General features: G+C 26.8%; 1 protein-coding gene across 2 annotated transcripts in view; it reads right to left on the bottom strand.

Annotated features, from left to right (window-relative positions):
* The window catches only part of LOC107438368 (S1 RNA-binding domain-containing protein 1), a 41,207-nt gene extending 22,834 nt beyond the window's left edge, over positions 1–18,373 (bottom strand). The window contains exons 1-10 of one of the 2 annotated variants that reach the window (XM_043051927.2): positions 18,303–18,373; positions 15,081–15,210; positions 13,688–13,881; positions 10,765–10,905; positions 7,950–8,045; positions 6,736–6,938; positions 5,508–5,622; positions 4,905–5,049; positions 3,876–3,972; positions 926–1,082 (exon numbers count right to left, since the gene is read on the bottom strand). In XM_043051927.2, the coding sequence (XP_042907861.1) occupies positions 926–1,082; positions 3,876–3,972; positions 4,905–5,049; positions 5,508–5,622; positions 6,736–6,938; positions 7,950–8,045; positions 10,765–10,905; positions 13,688–13,858 (1,125 nt within the window). In that variant the 5' untranslated portion in view covers positions 13,859–13,881; positions 15,081–15,210; positions 18,303–18,373. Of the gene's footprint in view, positions 1–925; positions 1,083–3,875; positions 3,973–4,904; positions 5,050–5,507; positions 5,623–6,735; positions 6,939–7,949; positions 8,046–10,764; positions 10,906–13,687; positions 13,882–15,080; positions 15,211–17,954; positions 18,120–18,302 lie in introns of those variants that run through there. The other variant, XM_043051926.2, reaches the window with a different exon arrangement.
* Positions 18,374–20,745: the final 2,372 nt, after the last annotated feature.

Raw genomic sequence — 20,745 nt, 5'->3', positions numbered from 1 at the left:
GTGAAATCAAGCATCAAAAATAGGATGTAAGTAGATGCCCATTATCCCAAATCAAGAACATGAATTTGACACAAATTGGCAAGATCATCATTTTATTGGCCACTGAAGAGTCAAGAGGTATTTGCTTGATTAGTTGCTCCCTTAAATTGTAGAACAAAAGATGCTTGTCCTTTTTTTTTCTTACCAGGAACACTTGTCTCTGCAGGGACCCTTTTCGGAGAAATTACCAGCAGCCTTAGTGGGACAACAATGTGAGAGAAAATTTTTAAGCTATTTCATTATTTTCTATAAGTTATACTTTTTGTTCTCATCTCTCAAATTTTTTTATTTTTACTATTTATAAGTGTGACAGAGTGCCACAATGACTTAGGGGATAGAGCATTCGCCTTCCAATGATGTGAACCAGGTTCAAATCCCAGCGATCGCTAGTCAATATTAATCTGCATCGACCACAGTACTGAAGTGAAATATCCTCAATGGTAGACGGATCATGGGTTAGAGTCCCTTTGCCGACAGGCTCGAGACTCTCCTCTCCATATAACGCAAATGCGGGTTAGTTTCGTCAAAAAGTCCTCCAAGAAGGCAGATTTCTCTCAATACTTGATCCAGAAGTTCCCTTGTCTTCTGGATTGGGTTCAAAATTACAAGACTACGGAGTTGAACATTAGTAGTCGTAAACCCAAAATCAGGTCAACTGTTCAACGATGGTTATAAGTATACATATAAGTGTGACAGTTTAATCCAATTTGTAAAAAAATTTTTAAGTGATTAATAAATTATTTCTTTGAAGCAAACAAAGGATAAAAATTCTGATTTAATATTGCTTAATTTTAACAATTTGATTTGAATCACAATGTGTCAAAGTTTAACATTCAAATAATAAAGGAAATAAATGCAATTTAAGTAATATTCTTTAAAAGATTACCTGATGAGCTGCAATATTTCTAATCAGAATATTTTGGTCAAAATAATTTTCATATTTAAAATTCTGCGTATTCTTTCCCTCAACAAAAGCTGCTCTGTCTGCTTTCTCTGCACTTGCTGATTTAGTACTGATAATACGAATTTGATTGTGATGACTCCTAAATTGAGAAAGAAATTCTTCAAATATGTATAAGAAAAAGATAAAAAAAAGTAAATAATAATGCAAGTGGAATATAAAAACACTGATAACAACCTTAAAAATGAACTGCTAAAATTATTTATGAATAGTTTTAAACTTCGATACATTTTATTCACTTTCATTACAATATAATATTTATAAGGTTTACCATAAGGTACATTCAGCTTATTATATTAACAGACTTGCCAAAGTTTTGAGACGGTCACCTTCCCGAAAATTGATCTATAAGGTATTCTAATCTTGATTATCTGACATATTCAATGTAATTTTATAATTGTATAAACATATTTGAGTAAAATAACTCAAATTAATTATCCACTAAATTAAACACTTTTCATAAGAAATAATGATGTATCACCATCAAACATATCATTGCTAAAAGGAAAAGAAAAACTTGGATACATTTTTCCATTTAATTGTCCCTTTTTATAAGACAAATTTCTGATTTGCTGTCACAGCTGTAATTGAATTTAATGGGGGTTTAGTGGCACAATATCTAAAAAAAAAAAACAATGTTAATTGGGTAAAAGCTGCAGAAATAATGAGGAAAACTGCTAGAAAGTTTATAATGTCATTAGAAGGGAAATACAATAATCAAAATATCGTATAACCAAACATTGGATTTTTAGAGTTCTATGCTAGAAAGTTCAGGGTTCCCACTCAATTTCAGGAAAAAAGATTCCCTGACTTTTCCAGGTGTATCAGGAAAATTTCAATGAAAACCCAAACCATATTTTATCTATATCATGCAATTTCTCATCAGACAACTTTGGTTTTTTATTTGTAATGTCAAATATTAGATATTATAATAGTAAACAAAACAAAAATAACAGCTAACCTCGCACACTTTTAACACCAATCTATGAATAATAAACCACAATTTTTTTGGAGCCATTCATTCATATCTCATTCATCAATATTTTGTTCTAGCCCTATCAATTAAATTTTTTTCAAAATAATCTAATGTAACTTTGCCAAGCATTCCAAAGGAGGTGGGGAAATGCTATCATCAAATAATAAAAATTTAAACAAAATATTGCAATTATCAGGGGGTGGGGAAATGCTATCTTAAGCGAATTCAGATTAAGCAATACCAATTTTGTTTGTACAAAAAGATGTTGAAATCAGTCAAGCTCATTCTTTTAGTACGTCTTGTGTGACATTTTAACTTGATAATTTTGCAATAATTATGAAAAATAACAATGTTTTCCTTAAAAAGTAATTTTCAGTGATTTATTGCAATAGAAAATATTTGTTACATTTTTAAGAATAAAAAAGTGGAAAATTTGATTTATTGAAAAACAAACAAATAAAAATTATTCAGGGAATTGAAATTTTTTTCAAGACTGATTTCACTCCTCAGGACGGAAGAGTGGCACTCATGTTAACAAATGCAGCTAACATATCAAAGTTATGACTTACATTTCAATATGTCATTATTTTTTCTAATCTCAAGTGAAATAATTATTTACTAAACGAATCCAAAGATTGAATACTCTGTCTATGAGAATGCAAATTGATTGGCATTTTTTTTAAAAATCAGAACTTAATACTTTTAGTTAAAAGTGTTTCACCATTTTCAAACGCAAATAATCATTTCTTAAACAATTTCATGTACTCTGCAGTTCACCATTTTGTAAATTAGAATTCATTAATGGAATTAAATCATTTTCAATAAACTGTATCAAAGATCAGTTTGAATTTTTGTGAATTAATCAACAAAACACAAGTTTGATTTAAGTATTTAAGAGTTGTAAAAAAATTAATGACTTCAGATTCTTAACAATACAATTTTATGATAGGAAAAACTATTCAATCAAGTGTTTTCCTTTATAATATCATTTAAAAATGCAAAAAAATTGTTTAAAATAGATAAGATACTTAGCCACTTTTGAGCAATTTATGGATGGTCTCCCAGTTCAATACATAACAATCTTGCAATGTTAGAATTATTAAGTCTTATTAAAGAAATACTATATGCCTTTCAGTTTTGTAATGTTCTTCAGTACTGATATAATTGTTTTTTTTTATTCATCCCGTACGAAGAACAGGTATTCAGCTAGTATATATATATATTATTCATATCTTAGTTTCCTATGTTTTAGAAGAAAGACTTTAAAATGTTATATATTCTAAAAAGTAGAGATGTAACGAATATTTGGCCACTATTTGGTATCCCACCCTTTTACCGAATATTCGGTTGACTGAATGTTTGGCCAAATATTCGGCAATGTATTTTTTTGAAAAATATTTTTTTGAAAATCATATTTTTTACTATACATTATTATANTATTGAATTTCCACAGATTAAAGCAACTTTTTCCAAGTAACATACATGATGAATTTTATAAAAGATTATTAAGAACAGTAAAATCAAAGCTCACCATTTCTTGGAGCCAGTAGAATTTTTAGGAGCTAACATATAATGTAAGAGAAAGTGACAGAAGCATGTTTCACTTTTATAAAACTACATTAGGACTATTACAAATTTTACTGTCATATTATATGAAACTAAATGAACAAAGTTGTCAAAGTGTTTATGATTTGAACATACCATAAAAATTTACTGTTTCGATGAAAAATCAACTATAATTTGTAAATTACTGCACTTTCTTACTTCAGCTACATCAACAATAACTTGATACATTGAGTTACATAGACTTGAACTGAATACAAAAGACAAGCAATAAAACCAAATTTAAACGACCCTATCACTTTAATAATATAACACAATATTTAAGTATATACATACATTTCTACAATAAAATCTAATACCCGACGATCTTTTGAAATTATGTCAGCAATAATATGCTGAATACCAGTTATGATGTCCTTCTGGTTCTCAAGTCCTATAAAAAGACAATGACGTATTTATCATGCAGTCAGAACTAAAATGAATATTAATAAGAAATGTGAAAATTTAAAAGCTCAAATACAGTCAGTTTATATTAAAAATAAAATTTCTATCAGTGCTGTGATGCGAAATATTTTCATACACAAATGAAAAGTTTTCATGGTTAGAGGGAAGGAGACCCAAAGACATTTTTATAAGGTTCAATTGGTCAATAGTGAACTGACTGTGGAACTAGCAATAAGTACACTATATCCACAATCTTTGAAAAAATAATTTTTTTCCATATTGCAATAAAAAGTACATTATTTGCTTTATGAATTATTAACTAAAGCAATATGTAGGGTACCTCTACAACGAAGTTTTCTTCCCGTGAGCTTCTAGCAAGAAATTTTTTAATCATATCGTAAATTTTTAATCGCGGGAGGGAGACCAAAAGACACTTTTATACAGATGAATTTTGCTATGTGGAACTAGCAATAAGTTCACTATATCCATAATCTTTGAAAAAATATTTCTTAGCATATTACTGGTAAAAGTTAATGCATTAGTGCAAAATTTGCTTTATAAATTATTAACTGACGTAATATCAATGGTACCTCTACAACGAAGTTTAATTTTCACTCATTTCTTGCAAGGAAGTTTTAATTCATATCGCTAAATAACATTTCAAGTATTCACTTAATAACGAAGTTTCATTACCTTATTAAAAAAATTTTCAGTGTTACTATTTTAAATTTTTACTTTACCATCACATTCTGGTTTTATTACACCCTTGGTTTTAAAAACTTTAATAAAAAATTAATGAAATTTTATTAATTTTTTTTCAAAACAAGATTTAAACAAATATGTTACAAATGCATAAATTGTAAAAGAATGGTTCAAAACATCGCTTTTTGTTATTATGAGATAACTGCAATCAAATATCACCTTTTTGTGGCTTAATTAAGGAATTGAAATCAATCTTGTTAATTAGCATTCGTCCATCAATTATCTGTAATGCCAATGGTTCAAGTCCCAATTGTTTTGATCTTTCAGCTAAAGTTCTTTTGCTACCAGGCTTAAATGGTGCATACTATAAAAAAAATTGAATAAATAAAGTAATCTAAGGCAGTCCTTTACACACTTAAAATAGTGAATAATTAAAATACAACACATTAAAAAAATCCCAATAGTGCTTGGAAAATCAACGCAATACAAATTTTATGATATAATAATTCATAAATTAAAAGTTTACATGATGATAATGTCATACAATAATGAATAAGATAGTACATACCCAACAACTTTAAAAATTATAAAAAATTTCCTTCAAAAATATAAAAAATTCACACATAACTAGCACTTACAATGATTAAAGATAAAGCAAATAACTATATAAAGAACAAATTGAAATAAGAATTTTAAAGTAAAACATTTGATCTCTTAGATTTGAATGGAAAAAAAACTAATAACTGAAACATTTAACATAAAAATCAAGATTGAATCAGTAAAATCATAAGAATCAGTATTAAAAAAAGAAATAATGCTTACTAATAACTCCACTTCATCTAAAGTTTTAGCAGAAAGGAAGGCAGTTGCTACCTTTTCATCAAACTTTTCATGCTTAACTGTCTTCAAAATATTTTCTACTTTTTTATGAACATGCCTAAAAAGAAACAAAAAGACTAGAATTTATTTTAATCGGGAAAAAAACACTATTCATTAAAAATTGAACAAATAAAATAAATCAACATAGTTGTGACATCTGGTCACTGAATAACAATTTGCAATTTTTACACTTTTTCTTTTCAAGGCTCACGCCTTGCAAATTCTCAGTCTACCAGTCACCGCTGCACCTGTTTGTCAGCTTCTTGGATCGACGCATGTGATTTTATAATGTGATATTGGGTCACTATAGTGGAACAAGTACAAAACTAAAGAAAAGGGAATAAGGTCTAAAAACAAGTTTCTCCATTTCAAAAAGAAAACGATAGCAAAATTAAACCTTAAAAATAAATCAATAAAGTAAAACAAATTAATTTTCGTTCCTAGAAAAAAAATATAAGATAAGAAGATAAATACTAAAGCAAGAAACAGAATATTTGAGGACAAATTTAAAACAATTATGTTAATTTCAGCTCAGACTGCTGTCACTAGGGAATATCAAGTCTTAGCATTGTCACTGAAGAATATTAAGTTGTAGCACTGCGTGACTGAATAATATTAAATCATGTAATTGTCACTGAATGATATTAAGTCATAGTACTGTGTCACCAAACAATATTAAGTCATGTTATTGTCACTGAATAATATTAAGTCATTGCTGTCACTGAAGAATAACAAATCCTAGTGTTGTCACTAAAATATACTAAGTCAGAGTGCTATCACTAAATAATATTAAGACATAGTGTTGCCACTGAAGAATATTAAGTCAGAATGCTGTCACTGAAGATTGTCAATTCATAGTGTTTCACTGAGGAATATAAATGGGAGATCTGTATTAATTTAAATAGTTCTGTTGTAATGTTCTATTTCAATTTACTTTTTTAATTCAATTTAATTATAATTCCCTAATATTTTATATAAAATTTATTTGATGGCTTATGCTGCTTTGGCACTTTCTCAAACCCAAATTTTACTTTAATTTTATTTAATTAGTTTCAAGTTACATCCTCAAACTGATTTTTCAACCAGATGATTCAAGAATATGATCGTATTTCAGTCAAAAATGTTTGACCTTAATCCAACGAAATGCACGAAAGAAAAGCCCGATGCTTACTTTACTTCTTCATATGAATCTTGTACTTCTCGTAATTTCTCAGCAGAAAGACCTCCTATTAACTGTTTTCGATATCTAACTATAAAAGGAATGGTGCATTCTTGATTCAGTAAATTTATAACATTTCTGGCGATTTCAATTGGCACATCACTAGTTTGAGCAACAACTTCCTCATCTCCCCAAGGATGGTAAGTCCTCTTGGCCTAAACAAAATAAAAAAAAAGAGACATTTTATCTACTTCTAAATTTCACAGGTTATCACCTTAATTTCAGAAACTTCCAGATTACATTTTTGGTATGCATAGCAATATTTCATAAAAAAACATAATTTTTCTTTTAATAAGTACAAGAACTCACTTTTTGATACAAAATATGAGATCAAGGGAGAAAAAAGGTTTATGTACACGAAAGTGTACAATGGTGCAATGGTTATGTACAATGGTGCAATTGGATATTAGAAACAATATGGAACACCAGTTTTGAATTTTTAAGCTGGTAAGTTTGAGAACAAAAAAACAGCTTTAAACTTTAGAAGTTTTAAGAACAATAATTTAAAACTCTATTATAATAATCAATTTCCCAACTTTTACAACCAAACATATTTTTATTATTTTCAACAAATCTTATAATTTTATATTAAATATCTGACAATAAAAAGATTTAGCACAATTAAAATAATGGAAACACTTTTATACTAACACATTTTTTGATCTTTCTAAAAAATTACTTAATATGTTGTGAAGGTAGAGGTTGTTCCCTCTATGGCATGAGGTATATTTTGTCATGAAATTTTCATTGTTTTTTCTTAAATGCTTTCAAAATAATTTTTAATACTAAAGAGGCAAGTTCCAGAAAGTTAGAATTTCTCCAGGAATTGAAACAAAGCTATTGTTAGGGAATTAGCTATATATTTAAAACTGTTTGAACACTACACTATACAGCGGAATCTATGTTAAATACTGTATTTAAAATACATATACTGAATTACAAAAAATGCATAATTTTAATTTACTTAATATGTGCTACAGGTTTGTAACCCTAATCCATAAACATAAAAATAAATGTAAATACATAAAAATAAATACATAAAAATCAATATATAAAAATGAATACATAAAACTCAATCTATCAAAATACATTTAAATGAATCAAAACATACTCCTAACAAAACAAAAATTGTTCATAGACAGATAGGAATTAAAATATAAACCAACTTCAGAAATAGACTTGGCCACCAATTTCTCAATGTCTGCATTACTCATAGAAGGCTCTTGGTTTACATTTGAAATAGCATTCAAATCTCCATCAATCTTTAAAAAAAAAAATACATAAATAAATAAAAAAAATCAACATTTAAGAATTTTTAATCTGCTAATAAATAGATAATTTACTTGAAGAAATTTTTATAGATAAATATTTCATTTCCTCATACATAATCGTTCCCACTCAAATTAAAAAAAATAAATAAAAAATTCTAGGTCTTTTCAAGACTTTCATGGACATCAGGGATGAGAGTAGACAGAAAGTAAAAAAGAGGAAAACCAAGAATAAATATATATATAAACAAAAATTTGACAAAAGTGCGATTTTTAAACTTGTAAACCATGTGATTATAAATCTCTATCTGAGGCTTTTAAATCACGTGAATATGAAACTACATCAAATTTAAAAAATGCGAAAATACAAACCATGATGCATAATTTTTAGATCAAGATGCATAATTTTAAAATCGCGCGATATTACAACCGCAAAAACGAATCACGACATTGGATTTTAAGCTCGCGTAGCTACATAGGGTTTTAAAAGCTCGTAAATACAAATCGCGATATTGGTTTTTTAAATCTCGTAAATAAGAATCGCAATGTACAATATTTAAATGGCCTGAATAAGAATCGCAACGTTCAACTTTTAAATCAGGTAAATACGAAAATCGATGTTTGATAATAAAATCGCGATTTTAAAAATGCAAAAATACAAAACACGATATTAGATTTTTAAATCTCGTAAATACGAGTCATAATGTACGATATTTAAAAAGCGTAAATAAGAATTGCAATGCACAACTTTTAAATCAGGTAAATACGAAAATCGATGATTGATATTAAAATCGCGTGAATAAAAATCGAGATATTTGCAGAGTCTGGACTTGGGATTTCTAAAAGGCTTGTTTGAATTGTTTTTTGTTTACACAATAAATAAAAATTTACAAGATTAATTGAATGAGCAAATAAATATTTTCACCGCAAATTCACCTCTATTTTTTTTCGCTTTTTTTGTTTGCTTTCACTCCAGAATACAAGAAGCAGCGACGTCTAAATTACGAAAATACGAGCTATCCCGCTGACGGATAAAAAATACGGAAAATCTTATTTTCTGTCAGTGAAATCGGAGAAAATAGCTAATATAAGTAAACATGCGGAAGGGTTAGCAGCTAGGACGTAGTTTGAATTTTCTGTTTTTCTTTGAAAATCGTAAATAAATATAATTATTTGACTTCAACGACTGAATTTTTTTAAAAAAGAAAACGGGATATTTATAAATAAATAAATAATAATAATAAAAAAAAAACGAAATTTTTAGAGAATTTGAGTTTTTGATAAAAGGGCTGAAATTCGAGAGACAAAGGCGAAAAAAATCTCATCCCTGTATAAAGGTCAATCAGTTTTATCCGAAGGAAATGATTTTTAGAGAAACTTCAGAGGGAGGAATGAGGACTTCAATAATTTCGCTCTGCGGAAAATTAAATTCCTCATAAAATATTTTAACTTGTGCAAAAAAAATTTCAGCGGAAATTAGCGGGAAAAATGGAAAAATCTGAGAAAAAGTGGAAATCCGCAAATCCGCGGAAGAATCTCATCCCTGATGGACATACTCAGTAATAGTTATCATGCTAAAATACATGTCAAACAGATTTTTATTACATTGAAGTATATATAAAGTTTATCAATTTTACATAGTTTAATAGTTGTGGCTATTTTTTAATGTGTAGCCCACAGCTACCAATACAGATGGTCTGATGGTTACATTGTTGTTTAAATCAATTTGAAGAGTAACAAAAAATTTCCAATTGATATTAGCATACTTGCTAACTTTTAAAAACTGGCACAAGTATAACTTTTCATGAAAAATTTATTGAGGCATACTAGAATTAATTGAAAAATAATATTTAGCATGTCTGTTTCAATTTCAAAAACACATAATCAGTGGTCTGTTCTGGGCTAATTTACTACTGTTTAGCAGTACCTTCACAATTTAACTTTTGGAAAAACAGTAGTTTCACAAAATAATTGTTTATTTAGAGAAAGTACATTTTTGTGGCTGATTTCATAACTTAAAATATCATCTGCACTAGTTAATTAGCATATTTGAGGTCACTCCTTCAAACCACTAAGATTGAGTCCCAGAACATGAAGATTCAATCATTAGAACAAAAGTTATTCAGGATGGTTAATTTTTTTGATGCACTGTACATTAAATATTATAAAATTAATTTGTACACATAAAAAGCTAAAAACTTTCTATAACAAACGGTGCAAAAATGCATGCTCTTTAAAATCAAAGATATTACTTTTCTTTTGATTTTAAGACAAATTGATATTATTCTAATAACACTTAGGCAAAATTAAATTACATTCAATTTATCTAAATATTGAATTCATTAAAAACAAAATTCTTTTGTCTACGGCCCTCTTTAGAAAAAAGAAGCACATCCCTTTTTGAAAGCCTAATTTGGTACATTCAGATTATGTCAAAAATAAGTATTATAAAAAAATATATAAAATTATAACACTAGGCTATCAAGAGAATTTATTTTGTAGTAACAATAAAATTCGATAAGTAAATTATATCGACAACTTGTTTATTTAATAAATTTTTTTATTTTAAATATCTAAAAAAAAATAATGAACACAATTTTTTCAAAAATATTTTTTACATTTCAGGACATCATATTTGGTTTGTCAAAAACATTCAATAAATATTTTTTTGCCAAAAACACTTGAAATTCATATTTTATTTCATGCCACTTACTTCATGTTTTATTAATATTTTTTGAGTTTTGAGTGTATCTCCAGATTCATTTTTCACAACAGTTTTCTTTCCCTTTGGAGCAGCCCTCACTTTTTTCACTTTTGGAGGCTTTTCAACTTTAATCTTCACAGGCTTTTCTTTCTAAATGCAAATAGAAAACATTTTTACACATATATACGAAAGTGATACTAAATTTTAAAAAGTCAACTTTGTTTCAATGTGAAAAAATAAATAGGCATGCTAAGTAATAACAAAAGTGAAGTAAATAAGCTTTCTTGATTTAAATGTTAATTTTTTTTTATTCAACATGCAATTTAAGAGATGAAACTATTTATCATTCAAATCATTACTATTTAAGCTTAGAAAAATTTTAAGTTTTTGTTATGTTAAACTGTAACGGATAGTTAATTCGTAGCACCAGATGGCGCTACCCCTCTATCTGCAAAAACAATAACAATAGTCCTATTCTGACTTTATATGAGATGACGCAAGACGAGCTCTGAGAACCATCCTGGTTCCCCTTTTTCCACTCATTTGAGTAAAACTTTAAAGTTCTTATTATGTTAGTTAATGTTACGTTATTACCCTTTATTGTTAAATGCTTAATGTGAATGTATAATTAAAATACTGAGCTCTTTATGATGGTGTACTTCTTCCATCGTCTTGCATCCTTACAAAACAATATTAAAAGAAAAAACTTTTTTCGTCCTTTACAATCACTTTTTTTTTCGTGTGAAAATGAAAATAAAAAAATAGAATTTAATTTTTAAATCGTTGTACAACTGAGACAAACTAATGCAAAAATTTTTTTTTTCGTCAACACAAGTTCTTTAAAGTTTCTTTTCTTCAATCCGCAACTACAATTGAAAAAGAGCCATAAATGAAAAATAAAGTAATTTTTTAATTACAACTTAATTCAAATAAATTTAAACAAGCATTTCTCTGCCAATAAAAATCGTTTACTGAATTTTTTAGCAATTATAATTGATAGAAAACAATAAAAATAATGCAATTGAATTCTTTAATTTTGTACAACCAAGTCAAATTTAAATAAAAATATTGCATCAAAACAAGTTTTTCATAGAATTTCTATAGATAAAACATTCTGTTTAAGACAAGTATTAAAACCAGTCCACTGGGTTGACATTTAAAATATTTTGAAATAATCTTTTATAATTAAATTAAAATATTTAAAATGTTTAAAGAAAATAACTTGATTATGATTCATATATAATTGTGTCATTAGGTAAACATACTAATTTCTTGATTAAAACAAAATAATACATAAAAAAATTAATAACAAACAGCAAATATAATGAATGTACAAGAAATAACATTAAAATTTTTATTTTAATAAATGAGTAACTTTTGTAATAAAAAAAATCTTAGAATAAATTAATTTTAATTATGCTAATACAAATGAACATTTAAGTTTTAATAATAGTTATTTTTTCTTAAATAAGGTGCTTAAATTTAAAAAAAAAGTATTTTCTGAATTTTCATTTAAACAAGCTTTGAATTTTTCAAGAGCACTACTATGAATTGAAAAAAAAAATGAATTTCAGTTATAAAAAAATTTTATCATTTTGTGAATTTCAACTTTAGATTTATTGTATATTTTATATTACAAAAAGGAGTAATAATTCACTCAATTATTCTTCACTGCAATACTGATTTGAAATATAATTTCAGATAACACATATAGGAATATGATTTAACATGTATGTGTATATTAGTTGTTTAGAACACATTATGTCAAAAGGTAATCTGTCTTTGTATTGTTTAATGGTGTTTATGTTGCTTTTGTGTTATTATAAACCAACACAAAGCCAACTGAAAGCACAAAACTAAGTTATTGGACACACATATGAAAAAACGGATTAAGACATGTTAAGAAACTAGCTTAGTCATTTTTACAACCACAGAAAAACTACCAACAAGAAACTTGGTACTCGAAGAGGAAAGTTTTATGCAAACTGTGCACAGGGTTTCTGATCAGATATTTAAAAGAAAAAAGCCTCAGGTCCTGAGATTGGACACAAAAGCCTGAGACTCAAGGCCTAATGCCTAAGAGTTGAAAAGGTCAGTTAAAAAAAAAAAAAAAATGAGCTACTCTCCATCCATTTCGCAGGTAAATACAAATTTTATGGGGTTAAAAAACAAATATTTATTTTACAATACTGAATATACTTTAAAGAAATTTGTTTATTATTCATAATTCTATTTTTAGAAAAGTTATATTACGTAATGTGCTTATGAATTATTTTGATAGCATAATTCAAATATTTTTTATAAACATAAGAGCTATCATAGAATATTATTCAGTTCTATCATACATTATATGCCTTAATGTAATATTATCATGCAAATTTACATATTTGTAACTTTCTTAAGGTATTTAGAATAATTTTCATTTACTTTTTTATACAAACATAAGTTTCTAATATAGAAATAAGCAGTTTGCCTTTCCCTAAATATAATGAGCATTTTCTCAATTACCAAAAGGTAACTACAAATACTTTCATATTTTGTAAAACAAGGAAAAAAGTTGGTATATTTATACATTAAAACTTTTTAGTGTTTTCTGCACAAGCAATTTTATGAATTTTTTTTAAATCCAATTTCCTTATTTGATAACATAAAAATAATTTATTAAGTTATAAAACAGGCAGGCCATATATTTGCAGAATTTTCAGACAGTTAAATTTGAAGGATCGTTAAGTCATAGAAGAGAAAAATAAAATGTCTGTTTAAGTTTGTTAGAATTACTATTTATCAATATAGGTATTTTAACAACAATAAGTACATATATAAGCTGTGCAGTAAGTGCACAAATAATATAATGCTGAACTATATTTTAATATCTAAATAAACATAATGGTTTCATTAATTTACCATGTAAAACATAAAAATACATTAATACCTTTATTTTAGCAGGTTTAGGTACTTTTTCAACAGCTTTAACAGTTTTCTTTTTCTTAGGCATAGGCAAAAAATCATCATCTTTTTCATCTTCACTAGTTGCATCCTCTTCATCTTCAAAACTTTCTATCTTAATGACAGCATTTCTCTTTCTTTTTTGTGGAAGTTCCATAATTTAATTTGATACAAATATGACTACACAAAAATAAAAAAGCTAATTTAGTTAAGCTAAAATGCTTAAAATAAACACATAAGTAAATCTTTGAAACATATAAGGACATTGTATTACATATTAGGACATTGCATTACGTATTAGGACATTGTATTATATAACGAATTAGGATTGTATCGGCTATAGGGATATTTTGTTTCGTTCTCGCTCCAAAGCAATAAAAAGATTTCAAACTTGCGAAAATTTTCTTTTTTTAATGTATTGAAATTTGCCTGAGGTGGATATAATTTATAGAAAATTGAGTTGATGCTCTTCTAGGATATTTAGTTTCTAACAGGCCACTGCCCAGAAGTGGCAAAAACTTGGCAATTATTTCGTGGAGGATACCAATATAGAAATTATCCCACAATAACAAATTTATCCATTACTTTGTTTTTAAAATTGCAATTTTAGCAACCAACATGGATATAAAAAGTCAAGCCAGTACCATGTGCAAACTTAATGCAAAATTAGAAAAGAAAAAAACTGTTTCTCTTTTTCTTTTCAATGAATATTTATTTGTTTGTGCTACTTGCTAGAAAAATAATAAAACAGGTAGCCACACTTAAAAACACTTTAACTTATGGTAAAATACCTAATGAAATTGCAAAATTTAGTGCAACACACTTTTATATAAATTAAGGGATAACAATATGATATATCATATAATTGCTAATAAACTAAACAGACTTATTCCCTTTTTATCTCAGAAAAAGTTTTCATTTCAATGAAAACTATCAGCTGTTTTATTTCTTCCATCAATGTTTTTTTTAAAAAAAAGATGAAAGAAAAAGGAAGCAAAATACTACATTTTTCTTAAAGGACACTGAAAAGCATTGGAAGAAACTGGACGAAATAGAGGAAACTGAAATTAAAAAAAAAAAATAAATAAATAAAAAGTCCTAAACAAATGTGTAAAAGCATTAAAACAAAAACATGGATTTTAACAAATTAAATTATTATTCAGTAATAACTATAAAATAATTTTAGAATAATAACTAAACAAGTAAAATATTATTGAATTATTATTTAAAATTAAAATGCTTAATTTAAACATATAAACAAATGTTTCAAACATATAAGGGATAATACAGGTATATTTTGACAAAGAGATTTTAAACTACCAAACATTATTTATTTATTTATTATTATTATTTTTTGAAAACAATTTATTGAGATTTGCCTGGGGTTGGTATAAGTTATATCCTTTGAGTTGATCCTCTTCTAGGATTTTGAAGTTCTTGCAGGCCAATGTCCAAAAGTAACAAAAACTTGGCTATTATTTTCTGACAGATATCAATACGAAAATAATCCTAAAAAAAACAAATTCATCCATTACTTTCTATTTAAAATTTTAATTTTAACAATCAATTTGGACATAAAAAGACAAGCCAACACTACAAAGAAATTAAATACAGTTTATATATAAAAAAAAATTTGAATATTTGTTCATGCTACCTGTTAGAAACTACGTTACCTGTTAGGAACTTCACTTAATACTTTAATTCATGGTAAAATACTTAATGAAATCACAAAATTTAGTGCAAAAAAAACTTTTTCCCATGTCTAGTTTTTAGTCCTGAAAAGTTTTCATTTTGAATAAAAACTATCATATAAAGCTTCAGTTGTCCTTTTTTTTACATCCATTTTTAAAAAAAGAGAAGAAAAGGAAGCTAAATACTATAATTCTTAATGGACACTGAAAAACATTGGATGAAATAGAGGAAACTATAAAAAAAAGACCTGAACAAATGTATAGAAGCATTGAAAGAAGAGCATGAATTTTAACAAATAAAATTTAACTAGGAGGTTTCACCCCCTGCTCGCTGGCGCTCGCCAACCCCCGGAACTGCTTTCGCAGTTCATTTCGGATTGCTGCGCAATCCGATGCTCGCTCATTAGGTACATTCTTAATGTTTAGCTTTTGTATACTTTTTTGAACACTGAAGTTCCGAAAACTTTTCACTGTAGAAAATTCTAAACCTGTGCATTTAGTGGTGTCGATAAAATGGTGTGCCGACGAAATGACCCTGTCGATGAAACGATCATATCGATGAAATGACCCTGTCGACAAAATGACCCTGTCGACAAAATGACTTGTCGATGAAATGATTCTGTCGACTAAGTGACTTATAGACGAAATTACCCTGTCGATGAAATGACCTGTCGACGAAATGACCCTGTCTACGAAATGATCCTGTCAATGAAAAGACCCTGTCGANGAAATATCATCGGTTTTATTGATACATACGTATTAGCGTTTTATATAATATAGATATAGTACCAGAAAGTTATAAGTTTTTCAAATCTATTTTAAATAACTTGTATAAATAGTTTAAATAGCTTTCATAACTGCTTTTTATTAGCGTATATATTTAGTATAAGCTTTTTTTTTATTTAGTAATATTAATAAATATGAATATGTTATTTTAATAGTTCGTCATTCAACTGTAAATTTAGATTATTATTATACTCATTTACACATATTTCAAAATTAGATATTTTAATTTCTTAAGAAAATCACTAAATATATATTTTTTAATTATTGGTTTTTTCTCATTAATTTAAAAATTATACAATTAAATAGTTTGGAAATTAAAACTACTATTTAAACTAGATTGCAATTTCAAACTGCTTACAAAAATCTGCCTCGGTATTTGATATTTTCCTTCTGGAAAAATGTTTTTTCCATTTAGGTCAGAAAAACCCTACATCTTTCAGGCAATATTTTCAACTGAGGAAGAAACTTACTATTCTTTTGTAAAATAATTTTAAAAACAAAAATAGAAAGTCTATGCAGTGACTTGAAAAAAACAATGTTTTACTCATCGCAGAATTATAATTTTGCTTTAAAAAAACATGAGAAACATATTTTTGTAAAAAAGGCGTTGAGCTTTCTTAGGTTAAAACTATGTTTTACTCATTGCAGAATTACAATTTTATTTTCAAAAAACACGAGAAACATATTTTTTTATAAAAAGTATTGAGCTTTTTTAGGTTAAAACTAAAATGATTTCACTGTATTTTTAAAATTTACTCCATGTGAACAGTGCTGTAGTTGGAAAAAAATATTTCGGGGAACTCATCTTCTTATAAAGTATAGTTGACTGATTCTTGTTAGGCCAAAAAACGACTAATTCAAATAACTTGGCCAGCTTTAATTTTAAAAAAATGCAAATATTTATTTTCTTAAAAAAAAAAGGGACGATGCTACCAATTTGCATTATTTATTCATCATCTTTAGTTTATTTATCATAAAAGCTATTGATAAAATAATTACATAATATAATAAACTATGTAAATGTCTATTAAATATTACTGAGTGCGTACACAATTCTTCAATAGCACTTTAAAAGTACTACGCCCTTTATATTTGCAAAACACATTGTCTTGATAGTTGGAAGGTAGAAAATACATGTAAGCATATACACAAGAAAAGATACAGATTTGTTTTGTTAGAGTTTAACAGTAAGAGAAGTTCACATTTGTAATAACTTATGTTACTTGCTTTAAAATTTGTGTCTTTATGCAAATAAAAATTGAGTGAATTTAATGAGCCATACTTTTTTTATCATTTGAATGTAATTATTGCTCTTAGATTAGCTACCTTGTTCACCAGATTACAAAATATGTACAATAAAAAAAGCAGAAATTTCTGTTTCGTAAAAAAAAAAAATTCATGAATAAAAAAAAAAAAAGAAAGAAGAAAAAGAACAAAAACTGTTTTGAACTATTTAAAGTCTTTCTTACTACAGCAAACCAAATATCTCGGACAACAGCGTTCCCCAACCCCAAAAATAATACTGCATGCAACACATATTTTATTATTGCTTGAAATTCTTTAATATGAGTTGAATAATTCAAGTCTATAACTAACTGTGGCATGGGAAAAATACTTTCATAAGATAATAGTATTTATATAATTAGCAAATTTAGTAAAGAAAACAAGGTTAATGCAGCAACTTTTTTGTTCTAAAAATTTATCAAAAGTTTACATACAACAAGCATGTAGAGAAACAGATAAAAAAATTAAACAGTTGAAGATAAAAAAAATTACTTTTCTCCATTTAGTTATTAAGTGCTAATTAATGGTTTGTAAGGAATTGTTAAAAATAGACTAAATAACTAAAGTTATAACATTTTTTTCTCAATAAATAAATTACACGATTTAATTCAAAATAGAATTTCGCCGAATTCTGCAAAATAACTTTGGAAACATTTCTTTGGATGTGAGTAAGTGCTTAACCTAAACTACAATGGAAGAAGAATGTGGTTGGCTTGACTCCTATCAAAAAGCGTTGACGCAATTTCAACTACCGTCGAAGAAAATATATACTTTCACATCTGCGATTCAAAATCCTGCATTCAAATTCTTAACCACTGTCTGAAAAACTAGAGTACTCACAAATTTCTAATAGATTTTCATTTCTTCAGAAGTCAACCGAATCTTTATTATTATTGGGACTTAATTGTTCTGAAAATTTTTGATACGAAGAACTCGCAGAAATAGGCAGCTAAAAGTCTCAGATTTAGCGTTTGGATTTAACGAATTAATTTCAACGATTAATAAATAAAATTTTAGTATATATCTTGCGTTAATTGTCAATAATCTAATGACAATTATAAACTCGCTCTGAAGAAAAAATCAATTTATAGTTTGATTCTATATTTCATCGTTTTTTTTTTCAAGCTCTTTTTGTCTCATCGTCTTTTTAAATGAATCCAATAAATTGTTTCTAGCTTGTTGTTAATTCGTGTTTTCTGTGAACATTTGTTTGATACACTTCCTTATTCTTTACAGTTCTCAAAACTGATCACTTATCCAGATTTCCATCGTTAAAGTTAACTAAGACGTTAGTTTAATATGTCTTTCTTTAAGCAACAAGGACGAAAAAGTGTTGATAATAAAAACTGTTTAAACTTAGATGACCAAGATCTAAGTTTAAATTTAGGTGAAACTAAGTTAATTTTTCATGATGGTTCCTGGATAATGAACGAGAAGCAGAACAATGATCTGCTCTCTGAAACTCTTCAGCCCATTACAGAGTCTGATTTAAAGACACAAATTACCAAACTTAAAGAAGAAAATAATTTTTTAAAATTGAAAGTTGAAGTTTTGTTAAATATGTTGGCAGAACGAGAATGTAGAATTAAAAATATTGAATCTGTTATTAAGGATTAAAGGCAACAGTACTGATTAGTAAGTTATTTTAGAAGTGTAGCATGAAGAGGATGTTCTTATGGTAATGTGTGCATTGTTAGTGAGAAAACTGCCATCATTAGATTGTCATGACAGAGGACATTTCCTAATTTTTGCATCTACCACTGGATGCAATGAGGAACCTGTGTGATATTTTTATTTTAAGAAAAACTTTGTGCCATTTTATGAGGATAGACAACAATTTTAATTCTGTGAGTTTACTAGTTATTTTGTAATTAATATTTAAAATCATTCAATTAACTCCACCCCTTAATACACGGATATTTTTTCTATCTCCGCTGATAAGTAGAAGATTTATAAAAATTCTCATGAATAACTCCAAGCACTTACCACAAGTATTTTATTGTGCTACGTTACTCAACATTTAATAAATCAACATTTAATTGATCAACATTTAATAAACCAAATGAACTACTTTATAGTGTTCCAAAAGGAGAATAAAGTCAAGGTTGGTGCAATGCCATCAAACATAATGAGAAAAAAAAAGGCTTTAACTGTCTGGAACTTCTGTATTATTTTATTATGAAGATTATTTTATAGTACTTTATATTTTAATTTATAAGATTGTTTTTCTTTCGATAAACTTCTGTGAATGAAACATGCATCAAACTGAATTAAAATTTTTATGATTTCTCCTTTAGATCACTCATTTTTTAATTCCTCGATTGTTTTATTTTATTTTTTGAGGATAAACCTGTTCAGGCTCTTTTTTTAAGCATTTATTTTTGCCACTTATCAATTTATTTAATTTTGTTCTACTATAGCTTCTGCTTCCAAAAACAACTTAAGATTTATTTTTCACTTTATTGAAATCAAAATTTTAAAGTTAAAAAAATAATTTATTTTATTTTTGTGTTTGTTGGCAGATGAAAAAAGTTATTAAAATAAGAAATAAAAAAAAGCTTAGGATTATTTGCATTTGCTTCTAAAAAAATTTAAATAAAATAATTTAGAAGTGGATAATCATAAACAATTTTTTTCCTAAAATATTTTAATTCTATCTCATTATACATTCATCAATTCATTAAGTAAACATTTTTAAAACAGTTCATTTTTTGATGTGTAGACTGATATATTATTGGTAAAAAATAACGAATGTTAATTTAAAAAAAATTGATTTCAAAAGTTATTGAAAAAAGAACAAAAAACTAGAAAAGTAGTTTTCATCTTCTTTTTTTTTTTCTTTCCAATTTATAACTTGATTTTTTTCTTTTTTGACAAAGGTGCCCAGAGATATTTTTTCAGGAATCTGAGAATTCCTGATATTATTTCAGAAAATTGCGAAATTTGAACAGTTCAACCAAAAAAAAAAAACAAATTCTTTTAAAAATATTTTAAGTCATGTTTAAAATTTTTTCGGTAATTTTTCAAATTTTGAATACAATTTTAATACTTTACTTATTGTCATTAAACCAGCAAATTTCAAAACAAGATTCGTAATTTTACCAATATTTAAATGTAAGAAAGAAAAATTTAAAAATCATACTGCATTTAAATTTTTTAAGTAGTAGCAGTTTTTTATTTGTGCGGCACTTTAAATTCTTTAAATTACATATAGTAGTATATAAAAGGAGAAGAAAAACAATTTGTTTGTTTGTTTAATTTTATATTATTCTTATTTTGTTAA

This window comes from Parasteatoda tepidariorum, chromosome 9 (assembly GCF_043381705.1).
Source record: "Parasteatoda tepidariorum isolate YZ-2023 chromosome 9, CAS_Ptep_4.0, whole genome shotgun sequence".
Classification (NCBI taxonomy): Eukaryota; Metazoa; Arthropoda; class Arachnida; order Araneae; family Theridiidae; genus Parasteatoda; species Parasteatoda tepidariorum.
This window is presented reverse-complemented; position numbering and strand designations above follow the sequence as displayed.